This window comes from Panthera tigris, chromosome B4, assembly GCF_018350195.1.
Source record: "Panthera tigris isolate Pti1 chromosome B4, P.tigris_Pti1_mat1.1, whole genome shotgun sequence".
Lineage (NCBI taxonomy): Eukaryota > Metazoa > Chordata > Mammalia > Carnivora > Felidae > Panthera > Panthera tigris.
The window spans coordinates 136,650,549-136,664,693 of record NC_056666.1 but is presented as its reverse complement, the minus strand read 5'-3'; the positions used below and the strand labels follow the sequence as shown (position 1 = coordinate 136,664,693).

The 14,145-nt window shown below is 53.6% G+C and overlaps 1 protein-coding gene across 1 annotated transcript in view; it reads right to left on the bottom strand.

The window, feature by feature from the left end:
- Positions 1 to 14,145, bottom strand: part of FBLN1 (fibulin 1) — an 86,739-nt gene that overhangs the window by 19,242 nt on the left and 53,352 nt on the right. Inside the window, exons 15-16 of the mRNA XM_042993529.1 lie at positions 6,276 to 6,418; positions 4,239 to 4,370 (exon numbers count right to left, since the gene is read on the bottom strand). Coding sequence (XP_042849463.1) covers positions 4,239 to 4,370; positions 6,276 to 6,418 — 275 coding nt within the window. The remainder of the gene's footprint in view (positions 1 to 4,238; positions 4,371 to 6,275; positions 6,419 to 14,145) is intronic.

Here is a 14,145-nt window from a genome sequence, read left to right as displayed (position 1 = left end):
GAGGGGTGAGGGTCTCAGGAAGCTGTTTCCCCGTGGAGCCTGTGTGTGAGCTGGGGTGGTCTTCTCAGCGTGGCCTCGGGTAAATACGTGATCACCTACTGTATGTCACTGCCTGGTGGGGAACCCTCAAGTCCACGAAACGGCTATGTGGCAGCAAAAAGCTGCCAAGACCCCGTCAGTTTACCCCACTGGCCAAGGATCAGTCCAGCTGCACGCAAAATTAAAAGGCAGCTCTAAAAGGCAACTCAAGGGGCTCCTGGGTGGCTCGGGCAGTTAAGCTGCCGACTTCGGCCCAGGTCATGATCTCGCGGTTCGTGAGTTCGAGCCCCGCGTCGGGCTCTGTGCTGACAGCTCGGAGCCCGGAGCCTGCTTCGGATTCTGTGTCACCCTCTGTCTGCCCCTCCCCTGCTCGTGCTCTGTCTCTCTCTCTCAATCTCTCTCAAAAATAAATTTTAAAAACACATTTAAGAATTTTTAAAAAGCAACTCCAGCCTAGTGCTGTCTCTAGCTCCCCCTTGGCTCTGGGGAGGCTTCCATGAGTCCCTCCCCCCATCACAGCCCCCATTCCGGGGCAGTCACCTGAAGGACCCCTTCCCCACGCAGCCCCCGACTGCAGCCAGTAGCCTGCACAGCGAACCATGAACCCGGGGCCGGATGAGGAAGGCTTTTGTAGTGGCCCGAGAATACCTCAGGCATTAATAGGGCATTTTTGCACAGGCAGAAAATGCATTTTTCATTTTTCACTGACAGCTGGTTAAGGAGGAATGCCACAGGACGGCTGCTTGGGCCTTCCACAGACAGCAGGAGCCGCCTTTATCCCCGCTAAGAACGGGCTTTTAAAGGATACGTTAGGGGAAGGCCTGGCCCTTTTAGGTTCTGGGTGGACTCAGGGCACTTTTCTTCTGTTATTCGGGGGAAGAATGAGCTCAGTGGCCTCAGGGTCCTGGCGGTCTGTACCCTTGTTATTTCTCTAGGACCCAAATTCTCAGTCACTTTGCCCAAGTCAGCCCGGGCCATCAGCGGGCTCCAGCTCCGGGTGTTCAGGGAGGACCGGGCTCCAGGCCCGCTCTGCCTCCAGCGCCCCTCACCCATGCATGGGGACAGTCCCGCCAGGTCACGGGGTTGTGGCCGGGGAGGAAACACCTGCCCCTGGGACTCACTGTAAGCCACTCCTTCAAGTGTGTGGAGACTCAGCTCAGACCACACCTCCTCCAGGAAGCCTTCCTGACCCCGGTGTCCAGTATCCGCAAAGCGCACGGCCTAAAGCAAGGAGGGGTTCAGCCAACACCTGTGAGTAGGTAGGTGTCCTTTCCCGGGTACGACAGGCAGCGGGGGGCTGCACAGTGGTTCACACTGGGCCCAGAGCCCCCGGATCCTGCTGCGCACGGCAGACAGGAGGCTTGCGTGGCTCTGGAAGACACTTTCTTCCTTTCCCAAGGACATCAAGGGTTTCTGCCTAAGACATTGCTTGAAAAGAGAACAGCACCACTAAAAACAAGTTTGCAAACCCCGCCCCCCACCTCCCCGGGCCCCAAGGTGTTTCTGATGCCGGGTCCCAGGTGCTTACTTAACTCAGCTCCCTCCTTTGCCCCAGGGAGACAGTCACACCCGTCCCTGAAGGTATTTGTGAGAACCGAGCCCGGGACGGACGCGGGGTGGACGCGGGGTGGACGCGGGGTGGACGCGGGGTGGACACGTGGCTGGCAGGCTGCTCACACCTGGGCTCAGGGCCAGCAGCGAACCATCCAGGGCAGGTGGACACGCCTGGAGCTGCCGTGCTGTGCCCGTGTCCAGGGCCAGCATGTGCCAGCACGGCTACCCCAAGAGGCCCAGAAGCCCCCGGGGGGCACAGGAGTTATTTGGGACAGAGGCAGGGTTAAGGAAGTCCAGGGAAGGGACCCTAAGCAGAGAAATAAGGCAGCAACGATCGGGTAGGTATAGAGACGAGAGTCCAACCCAAAACACGCCCGGGTCCCGCCTCAGCGAGACCTTGCCATCCAGACTCCTCTGGCCTCAGTCCTCTACCCGGGAGAGGACGCTGGCACAGGCAAACCCCAGGACCCCGGCCAGATGGGCCTCCTGCAGTCACACCGAGGAGTGGAGGAAGCCGGGCCCACCCGGAAGCGGAACGCATTCCCCGGGGCCAGCCCATCCCTCCTCCACGAAGCACCAGCCTGGATTCCAAAGACCAGGGCACGCGTGACCAAGTGCAGGGAGGGACAGCCGCTCTTGTCTTTGTGGCCTTATCCACATTCCATTCCCAGGGGCTCCGTTCTGTTCCCCGCTCTGCCCCGGGGCGCCGTGAGAAGGACAGCACGCCCTCTCGCCTCTCTGGGCCTCGGTTTCCCCCTCTACAAAGAGGAATCGGGAGAGATGGTCTCCAGGAGCCTCCAGGCTCCGACACGCCAAGATTTTCTGCCCCAGTGGATGGGAAGCCGAGAAACGGAGACTCCCAGGTTGATTCTGTCCGGAGGACAGATGCGGCTAGAAAAACGCGCTGGTGGGCACTGGATCGGGGCCCAGCCGCTGCCCAACCCCCTGGCTGGGGTCACCCGGGAGGGATTTAGCGGGAAACCGAAGGGGCCACCCCCCAAGAGAGCCCTCGCAGGCCACAGAGGCTTATCGGTGTCTTCAGTGTCAGATTTTCATGATGGGTTTGTGGGGCCGTCTGTCTCCCCGGCTGGAATGCAAAACATTCACCTGTGGACCCGCACTGCCCGGCCTAGGGCCTGGCACAGACGGGGGCTCGGGGAAAAGAGCAGGAATGGAAAGAATGAACGAGTAAATCCGAAGGTTCCAGTCCTGCTCGTACGGTTCCAAGGCTGTGATTTACCCCGCGTGGAAGCCACGCCCACAGGGGTGGCAGGAGGGGGCCTCCCGGGCACCGCTGTTGCAGGTGAGGCACCACCACCCCACCCAAGCGGAGCAAACCCTGACCCTGCCTCCTCCTGCCTGCCCTCAGCCCCAGGCCCCGGGGGTCCCTGAAGGGCCTGTTCATCTAACATGGGGGAAACTGAGGCCCAGGGTGTGCAGAAGGTTTCACGACGGCTCACAGCCAAGCTGCATATGCCCTCCCCTTGGAATCCCAGGGAGGACTAATGTACCATTAATTGTAATTAACTAATTATTCCTGCTGCGAACTAGCGGAGGAGGCGGCTGGGGGTGGGGAGCCCCTAAATGACTCAGTCGTGTTTACAACATGCAAACCCATTTAAGAGCTTGTAAAGTCGCTATAAATGGCTCTTTGGCAACAGGGGAATAACGATTCCCTGTCTCCAGCTGCCGGTTTAACAACAACGGTCGGCGGCGCCGGGGGCGCGGGGAACAGGGTTCTAAGATCCAACAGCGCCACCTAGAGACCTCCTTCCAGAACGTTCTGCTCCAGGGCCGACCACTCTTGCCGCTTCTCCCGGTGGACGGACACCTCACAGAATCCAGGGCCTAGGAGACCACGAAGCCCAGTCCCTCCTGCCCCCGTTCACCGCAGAGAAACTGAGGCCTACGTGAGGAAAGGGCCCGGACCCCGGGGGCTCAGCTGCTCTGAAAACCCTGGGTCTACATCTAAGTCCAGAATGGTACACGGGATTGTTTTCACTCCCCGAGAACTTAAGGTCTATAAAAACGTGACCGTTCAGGAGAGGTTTATGAACCACTTACCCAGACTCACCTGCTTCCCCGCCTGGGCCTCTGATGGAGCCCTTCCCCTCCCTCTCTGCCCCAGCGGAAGGGCCCCAGCCCTGCTCTGTGCTCCCATGGCGGGGCGGTGCCCGGGACCTGCCAGGAGGGACAACATCTGGACACACCACAAGGCCAGCCGTCTGGGGCCGAGACCAGAGCTCAGGCTCTGACCCCTCATTTGCTTTCCTTCCGTTGCACCACCAGAATAAAGATCCTAACAGGTCCCACTGACCTGGGGATTGGGTCCTGAGACAAACACCTTGCCTGTGAGGTATGGCCAGAAGCTCATGGTTGTGAGACACAGAGACCCAGTTAATGCACCCATTCACGGGTGGGAGACGGGCCCAGCCGGGAGCGGACCCCACTCCAAGCCCGCGGTTGCCCTGGGGGTCCCCAGCTGGCCCTGCAGGACAAGGAAGGCTCTAGGAGGGGGGCTCAGACGGCAGCTGGGTGGTCCAGAGAGGTCGTCCCAGCAGACCGGCACGGTGGGCCTCTGCCAGGCCGCTGGCCGGGAGGACAAGGAGGCGTCTGGACAGACCTGAACGCCTCCAGCAACTCACCCACGGTCATGCCGTCCATGTAGCGCTTGATGATATCGAAGGAGTCTCGCAGGTTCCCTTCCGTGATGTCGAAGATGATGTCGGCGTGGTTGGCGGGATACATGGGCATGATGGCCCGGAGGAAGATGATCTCTGCGAGAAAGAAACACAGCATGGAGAGCCCAGAAATGCACCCCTGGGTCACGGGCACCCGGTGCCCGGGAGCCCTGCACGGAGAAGGCGGAGGGGTCCTGAGGGCTCACAGGTCGCAGCCTGTTCCCCTTGTTATCAGCGGGGAAACTGAGGCCCGGAGAAACCTTGGATCTTCTCTGAGGTCATAGAGTAATCGGCAGTGCCAGAGCTGAGGAGCAATTAGTAATTAGTTATAAATCTTCCCGAAGCTGGAAGAAGGGGAAGGGAGGTGGATGAGAGGCAAAGGGAGGGGGGTCAACAAGGGCAAGACAGTGGGTGGTCTCTTGCCCACGGTGATGTGGGTCAGCAAAGCTGCCTCTCCGGGAGCGCCGGGCAGATGGGTGGCTGTGTCTACCTCCGCGGCCTTCTGATATGAAGTGGGACAGACTACCCTGGGCTGGGGGCGCGAGGCCCCGATTCTACCCTGGCTCTGGATGATCTGGAGGCGTCCTCCCTCTGGGCCTCGGTTTCCTCGCCTTTGGAGTGAAGGAGGCTGACTGGTGGTGCCCACTGAGGGTCCTTTCAGCGTTAAAGGTCAAGGTCTGGATCTGTTGGGCCCGTGACGCCAACAGGCGTCTCCAGCCACGCTCCACTCCCTGAAGAATCCACTCAGAGACCGGCGCTGCCCGAGAGGCCACAAAACCGGCCGTTAGCGGTTTGGGAAGGATTTGTATGTGGTTGGCTTGAACGTGTCATTTTGCACGCGGCAGACCCCAGTCGGCGATTTTCTCCGAGTCCGTGCCTCCCTGCGGAGATCCTGTGCCGCCCCTTTGCCAGAGGAACGAGCTCCGTCAGGCGACCACGTCCCTGGGGAGCCTCTCCTGCCCTCGCCACCCCTCTCTTCCCCCTTCCCCCCTTTTATGTTCTGCCATGTGCTCTCGCGGGACCCCGTCGCAGGGTAAACACGGGGTGTGGTCACGCTGGCTCAGCTATACATCTGCCCTCAGAGGCTCACAGTGTCCTTCCTATCGCTGTGCCCCAGAGCCCGGCCTTGAGCCTGACACCCGGGAGGCCCGGTCAACGTTTACTGCAGGAATCAATCACAGTGGAGCTCCTCCCAAGGCCAGAGATGAAACCCCTCCCCTCCCGGAGGAAGCGGGGGCAGGAGATCACGGCAGCCCCAGCATGGGGGATGTACACCCGGCAGCAAAAGGCGTGCAGAACAGCACCCACACACAGCCTCCCACCAGGTGCCAGCAGGGGCGGGGGTTGGCACACTGCTCTACTCCTGGGCTCCCTGGATCCGATCCAGCCCCTCTGTGGTCAGCATCGGGTGCAGCCCCGTAATGGCTCCCAAAAGCCTTGGACTAGAAGCCCCAACCCCACCCACCTTAAGGCTTATCCTTTCCAGCCTGTCTCTTACCAAGCCTCCACCCCTCCCAGCCAGGAGACCTGGGCTTAGTTCCTCAAATGCCCGCTGTCCCCCAGACTTACCTCCAGACCTTTCCAGAGGAGTTCTGCTCCGCTTGGCACCCCCCTCTGTCCCTGCTCCCCACTTGCACTACGAACCTCCCACTTAGACCCCGGTGGGGAAGTCACTTCCTCTCAGAGGCCCTCCCTGACTCCCCAGCGCTCGGCAGAGAGCCAACACCCAAAAAGATATTTGCCGGACAGCTGCGACCCAGAAGAAGCACGCCCTCCTGAGCCGAGAGCCCGGAATGGGTCGGCACGGTGCTGTGCGCTCGGGGGACACAGAGGAGATGCGGAGGCAAATCTACATCTTACCAAGGAGACACTCCTTGGGGCCAAGCTCTCGGCTCAAGCATTGGGAGGCCCCTGAGGGGGCTGCCTCGCAGGGACGTCTCTCTTGCGGGGACCTGCCTTGGGGCCCCCACGCCGATTCCAGCCGTGGGAGTCGCCACTCACCTTCAGGGCGGGTGAACTCTCGGAAGGTGGGCAGCGAGACAACAGTATGGGAGATGGTGTGCACGGGATCCAACACGCAGGTGACGTCGTTGGGACGGCAGGACTTGATGCAGCGGACGGTGTCTGTCTTCTCTTGGCGGAGCCTGGGGGGAACCACAGCACAAGAGGCGGATGGGAATGTCGCAACCGCCACTCCCACAGAGACCCAGGATCCAGGAGGACCAGCAGGTGGCCAGGTGGGGAGCGCCCGTCCAGAGGCGGCTCCCGCGGAGAACCGCAGTGGCCTCCGCGGCCCGGCTGCTCGGCGGGGATGCCTCGTGGCCCTTCCTGCGACCTGGACCGGGACCCACACTCCCGTTTTCACCGGCCCTGGCTGTGGGTGAGCGAAGCTTGGCTATTTGCCAATTCCGTTTCTACAACTGCAGACACATTTGTTCATCCGCTCACTCAACAGGTGTGTTTTCAGGGCCTGCTGGGTGCCGGGCACCAAGGATGCCGAAGCAAACGTGGGAGACATGGTCCCGCCTTCCCGGAGCCCTGGGTCAGGTGGGTCGCAGGGGGGGTAAGTGAGAGAACGGGCACGCGGTGCCCAGCTCGGCGCCCGGCACAGAGAAGTCAAACCCACGGTGTCCTGCGACAGATCGGGAGGAGGGAGAAGAGGCGGGGGCTTGTTTCAGGTGCGAGTTTAAAATATGTGGGCTAGAAACATTTTAAATCCTCTTTATTGTAAAATAAAACATAAATGCAACACCCACCCGGAACAAAGAGGTAGTTTAATGAGTCATACGGTCACTGCTCAGGTCACGAGAGAGATCCCTCATCCACCACCCGAGTCCCCATCATGCGTCCAGATCGATCCCAGCGCCCTCCCGCACCCCCCGGGACCCCTGTCCTGACCGTCCTAGCAGTTGCCTACCTGGGCTTCTTCATTGTTTGTATCATACAAGCATACACCTCGAGACACAGTCATTTAGTCTTGTCCGTTAGAAAAACGTGTTGCTTCTCAAGTCCGTTTTAATCCACAGGTTGCCTCTCTATCCTTTCATTTCCCAGACAGTTGGTCTGTTAAGAAACTGGAAGCCTTTGAGCCGTACGGCCTCCTCCACGTGGTCTCGTCGGCTGCATCCTCCTGGTGCGATGTGGCGTGTGCCTCTGTCCCCTGACTTTCTTGCACACTGGCTGCTGGATCCGGACCTGACCAGATGCAGGCCCAGTCCCTTTGGCAAGGTGACAGATGGTGACGTGTCTTCCATCAGGGGGCACTTGGCGTCTAATTATCTCGTAGGGCCTAAAGCCACTGATTCATCGGGGCTTACAAAATGCTGGTAGTCTGGTTCTATCATTTCTTCTTAGTCTATTAGTTGGAATACTTCTGCAAGGAGTATTCCATATGCTACTCATATGCTATCTGGTTACCGTGGGGTATAGTTCACAGAAGAAAAGCAATGATGCCCGATTCTTGCCTTATTTTTATAAGTTTTCAGGACCATGAGCTAGCTCTCTCTCATCATCCAGAGGTTACCCGTTGATTTTTTCAAGTATCGGTATGAACTCATGGATGTGAACTGTTTGATGGGTTTCAACCCACTGCAATGATTATCCTTTGCTGGAGCTCAAGTTTTCCCATCTTTGTCCAGAGGGAAGATCAGAGTGTCTCCTGTGTCCTTTCGACTTGGCCCCAGTAATGTCCAGTAGCTCTCTTGCTCTCTGGTATGACGGGGCGGTCCAGCCTTATTTTGTACTTCTACTGCCCCAGCTACATCTCCGAGAAGTCTTTGTTTTGTTTTGGTTTTGGTTTTTTAGCGGTAAACGGTATTTCAAGACCACAATCTAGATACCAGATATGTTTGGTGCTACTGGGTTGGCCATTTCTCCCAGGCCTCTTCAGTGGACATTTTTAAAGGTAAAATATATCATGAGTTCCTACTGATATTTCTGATTCAAAACGAGAACCACACAGACTTTTAATCTCTTCTGTATTACAGAGGAATCTCTTTTCTTCCGTATCACAATCCTGGTTCTTAAGAACACACGAGATGATAGAATATCCCATAATTATTTATTTAGTTATTCTATATGCTGACACAGTAGTCTCAGAAGAGCAAGACTAAAATTACCACCACCACCACGAACACAATTACTTAAAATAATATATATATTTTTGGATACATCCTCCCTATTCTCCCTGCAGGTTTTATAGACGTGCTATATCTACGTTGTTTGGACAGACAGCAATTCATATTTATCTACATTGTTTGGACATATAGCAATTCATTCTATATGCTGTCCTTACAATACTCACTTAGTTGTGGCTGGATAAGCAACTATGCTTAACGCTTGCAGGCTGATACTTTTGCATGTTGATAATGGTTTGTGTCCTTTGTACACATGAGTCTGTTTCATTGGGCATATACTCCTTGGCTTATGTTTTCTTGAGGATCCTAAGTATTCATCTTCTTCCAGCATAAGTGTTGCTGTGAAAAAGTCTGATGACAACATACTTTTTCCCTTTATAAGTCATTGCTGTTTTTGTCTAGATGCCCACTGTTTGTCTTCTCTTTCCTTTCATTTTTTTTTAATGTTTGTTTATTTTTGAGAGACAGAGAGAGACAGAGCACAAGTGGGGAAGGAGCAGAGAGAGAGGGAGACACAGAATCTGAAGCAGGCTGAGCTGTCAGCACAGAGCCTGATGTGGGGCTCAAGCCCATGGACTGCGAGATCATGACCTGAGCCAAAGTCGGTGCTTAACTGACTGAGCCACCCAGGTGCCCCTGTCTTCTCTTTCCTTTAAAGTCCGATAATTTGAGGCCCCCAGGTGGCTTACTAAGTTGAGCATCCGACTCTTGATATCTGCTCAGGCCATGATCCCAGGGCTGTGAGATCGAGCCTCACGTCGGGCTTCACTCTGAGCGTGGAGCCTCCTTAAGATTCTCGCTTTCCCTCTGCCCCCTCCCCTGCTCACACTCTAAAATTAAAAAAATAACAAACTCCGATAATTTTGCTAGACTACGTCTTGATATTTGCTGCTCTGAGTAGATATGTTCAGGCATGCTGTGTTCTTTCAATGTGGATTTTCAAATCTTCTTTTTTTTTTTTTTTTTAAGTTTCTGGAAACTTGCTTGAGTTACCATTTTTAATACTTATTTCTTTCCTTTGTTTTGGGTTAGTGCTTCAGAGATTTCTATTATCCGTATGGTGGGTCTTCTGTGTGTGTCTTCTATGTCCATCACTTTCTCTTCGAGCCTTTCCATCTCTTCTACTTCTTTTTTGACTTATAAAATTTGTCTTCTTTTTGGTCGCTCTTTCTCTGAAATATTTCTGAAATTGTTTTTTGCTTTAGTTTTAAATTATTTCCTGGGTTCTGTCACTTTATTTCTCAGTTTTTCTTAATTCTGACCCACAGTTTTCTTACATTTTTGATCATTTTCTTAGTGCTCTTACTCTGTTTTGATATAGGTTACAGTTTTGATCTAGACTGTGAACATCTGTTACTGATGTATTTTCATTATCTGGAGGGATGCCATTCTGTTCCTTATTATCTCCTTTCTTACAATAATTTTTGTAGGAGACTCAACCTAGCTACTTTTTGGTTGATCATTTTCAAGTGGAATTAGTTTTCCTGAAATTTTAGAAAAAGGCACATTCACAGTTTTTCTGACTTCACAGAACTCCCTTATCTGTCATTTGGGGCAGCTGGCCCTCTGCTATTCCTCTACATTTACCTGGACCTTCTTTATCCAGTCTGTTGTCTCTTTCCTACTCAACTCTGCATTTCCCACCCAGCAATTTCTCCATAGTGTGAGATCCTGACATTAAGGGAAGCCCCGCTGGCTCAGTTTCAGGGGTTCCTAGGGGCTAGATGGCTCCGTTCCCTCAATGCTTCCATGAGCTCCTTGCACGCACTGGAATGGACTGAGTAAATGCCTCCCAGTCTCAGCCGCTGCTCCAGAATTTGTCCTCTGTATTTTCTAGGGAATATCTGCTGACTATTTTGGAGTCTCCCACTGCTTTCTTCTGCACAGGTGCTGATACCATGCTGATGGACATACACTGTATTTGGGGGTTCGTAGGGATATCCTGTCACTTCATTTAGTTGTGCATATTTTCTGTAGATTTAAATTTTTTGTCTAGTTGTTTGTGTGTTTTGGGTTGGAATCCAGAGAGCTTCAAACACTATGCTGCTGCATCTTTCCAGATTCTCTGTGCTAGAGGGTTTGCACACATTATCTCACTTAGTCTTTTGGTTTATTTATTTTTGGTCAGTACATCATGGACTCTATTTACTTAATGAAAACAGTGATGCTATGTGAAGATAAGGTTACTGCCAAATGACCATGTAATATAATAAAATTTTAAGTTTCTCTACCCAAAATCTCATAGCTGAAATGGCTTTTTTTTTTAATTGTCAAGTTAGCTAACATACAGTGTAGTCTTGGCTTCAGAAATAGATACCCGTGATTCATTACTTATACAACACCCAGTGCTCATCCCAACCAGTGCCCTCAATGCCCATCACCCATTTTCCCCAGGGCCCAAACTTCTACCCCCATCAACCTTCAGTTTTTTTCTGTGTATTTAAGAGTCTCTTGTGGTTTGCCTCCCTCTCTGTTTGTACCTTATTTTTCCTTCCCTTCCCCTAGGGTCTTCTGTTAAGTTTCTCAAATTCTACACATGAGTGAAATCATTTGACATCTGTCTTTTTCTGACTTATTTCACTTAGCATCATACCCTCCAGTTCCATCCACGTTGTTGAAAATGGCCAGATTTCATTCCTTTCCGTCACTACATCTCACTTAGTCTTTACAGCTTTTCCCTCTACACTACACTGCCTCCTCTATACTTGGGAATCATAGAATAGGGCTTGTATCCAATGATTTCAGAGACGAGGCCAGAGTAACAATCCAACCGGCACTGACTGATCCCAGCAATCCTATCTGCTTCACGGCATTCAGGACAGCAGGGGACAGGGTTTCGGAGGACAGGAGGCAGAGCCAGACTGCCTGGGTGTGAATCCCAGCTCCACCTGAGACCAGCTGTGGGACTCTGGGCAAGTTACTTATCTGCTCTATGCCTCCATGTCTCCAATGTGAAGTGGGATCATAACCGTATTTTCCTCACAAGGCTGTTGGGAGAGTTCAATTTAATGCTTGGAGCAGTACCTGGCCCTCAGCAAGCAGTACATGTGTTAGCTATCATAGTCATGATTATTATCATTACGATAACGATAGCCATGATTATTATCATTTGCCCTGGGGAGCTTGGGTTAGGACAGTGATGGGAGTCAGAAGTGCAGAGTCCTAGGAGTCCGAGGTGGTGGCAGTGACCTTAGACACATCCAGACCCTCTGAACCTTCATTCCCCATTGAACTCAAGATCCAAATGGACACTCACATTCCCTCCAGTGAATGAAAAAGCCAACACTTATTGACTGCCGACTATATATACCAGATAGGGCCTCATCTGCAATCACATGTAATTTTCAACATAATCCATGACGGGGGCCTTGAAGCTCTGAAAGGCAAATGACTTCTCCAAGGTCACAGAACTAGTCAGTGGCCAGGAGGACATTCAAACTCTTGGTTATTATTTTTTTTCTGCACTGTATGATCTCAGCAGCACGATGGAGGACTATGACGGTATAGCCCCAAGGAACTGCAGGGCAGAGAGAAACCTCCAGGCAGTGCAGATATCAGCCCCACATATGCACTCGGGCGCACACACAGAGACAGCAGAGGCGTCCTGAAATGGAACGGGCCACCTTAAGATGTAGGGACTTCTACAAACAAGGGAGAGCGCAAGCTAAGCTGGATGGTCAGTTGGTGGGAATGTCGTACAGGGGACTGTGGCAAACTCTGTAAGGTCACTGCATGGCCTCTAAAGCCCCTGAGCATTTCCCCCCCACTCAACCCTCCTAGACATGAAGGAAAAGGGCTTCTTCCAACCTGGATAATCTGGAGCATGGGGAAGGAACACTTGAATACAATAACCGGATCCCTGCTGTGCCTTGCTAACTTCACAGAAGAGGGGATATTTGAACTTAGCCTTGAAAATACCATCCATCGATCATCCATCCATCCATCCATCCATCCATCTACCCATCCATCCATTCATCCACCTTCCCATCATCCATTCATCATCCGTCCATTCATCCATCTGTCCATCCATTTATTTATTCAGTTGTTTACTGAACTCTTTCTATAGGCCAAACACTGCAGGTGTCGAGAATACAGACATAATCCGTGTCCTCCGAAAGGTCCCAGTGCAGTAGGGGTAATAAAAAGTAACAATCACAAGATAACAGGGAAAATGTGCAGATGAGCTCAGGTTAAGGAAAGGCTTCACTGAGGAGATGGCTTTTGAGTTAAGCCTTCAAGAAACATAGCAGTTTGTAGGAGGGTGGCAGGGCACACGCTAAAGCCAAGAGAAGGCACATTCAGGGGAGGACAAGCACCCCTGCAGGACTAGAACGAGGGGATGAGCTAGGATAGACTTGAAAATGTGGGCAGAGGCTAGATCGAGCATGGCCTTGGATACCATTCCAAGAGAGCCGGACTTGACCCGCTGGCAAATGAATCACAGACGGTCCTAACGAGAGAGGGACATAACCAGGCTGGCCCTTCAGAGGGGTCCTCTGGCTGCAGCTTGGAGAATGCTCTAGAAGATGGGAGACTGGGAGCCGGTACAGACCAGACATGCTCAGAGAGAGGTATGGGAGACAGAGTGGAAGGCTTGAGGTGACTGGCTTCCACGGTAGTTCAACTGCCACTCTGTCAACAGGCACAAGGCACAGCGTTTACTGCGCATGTGTCTTCCCTGCCGGACAGCGAGGCCAGCACACCCTCCCCCGCACCAACTTACACGGAACTATAGGAAGGATCTTAGGACCCCGCAATATCCTGGTTCCCCTGTGACGTTCTGCCTTCCCCTCGGGTTTCTGCTTGGAAACAGCATCGGCAGTCACAGAAATGCTAGAGACGTACGCCAGTGTTGGTAGAAAGTTATCCGTTCCCTCAACGGGCATGGACAGAGCATCTCCCGTGTGTTAGGCACCTCGCCAGGAGCTAGGGACACACATCGCTGAAGGGGACAGAGCTGGTCTCTGCCGGCCCAGAGCCCTCCGGGTGGTGAAGACAGACACACAGAAACACGGATAAATGGGAAGTGCAAACCGTGATAAGCATAACAAAGGAAGCGCGAGGTAGGAGAAAGACTGACAGAGGAGCTGAGCCGAGAGGAAGGCCTCACTGAGAAAGGAGCACTGAAGCTGAGCTTTAGCCAACATTGGAGCCAAGGGTGCAAAGCGTGTGCAAAGGGCCTGGGGCAGCAAAGAACTCAGCGGTGTGGCTCAAGGGAAGGGAGCAAGGGGGCGACAATTTGTAGTCGGGCTGGGGACGCGTGCAAGGACAAAATCATACAGGGCCTCGAAGGGCACTCTGGGGACCGGTGACCACGGTTTGGCTGGGATCGTGGTGGAGGAAATGAAGAGAGGCGGGTGGGTCGAGGCCCACGTTGAAGGTGTTGTGAGAATGGAATGGTTGGAGTTCGGGAGTCGGCAAGCTAGGGTTCAAACACCAGCTGTGCGAGCCTGGGCAAATCACTTGCTGGGTCTCCGTGGGGATGGGACACCTGCCTTGCGGCACTGAGGCGATGCACACGAAGGACCCGAAGCACAACGAGTGGCACATCTATCGTCTTATCCTCTGCCTCCTCCTCCTGGCAGGGGGGCAGGATCCCCGGCCGAGGCAACTAACCGTATTCGGGCAAGAGCGGCCGCCAAGATCCTGCAACTGTGTTCTGGGTCTTTCTCCCACCGGTTCAGGCTTGTCATCAAGACAAACAGAACGAGAGGCTCGGGATCGAGTTTTCTGGA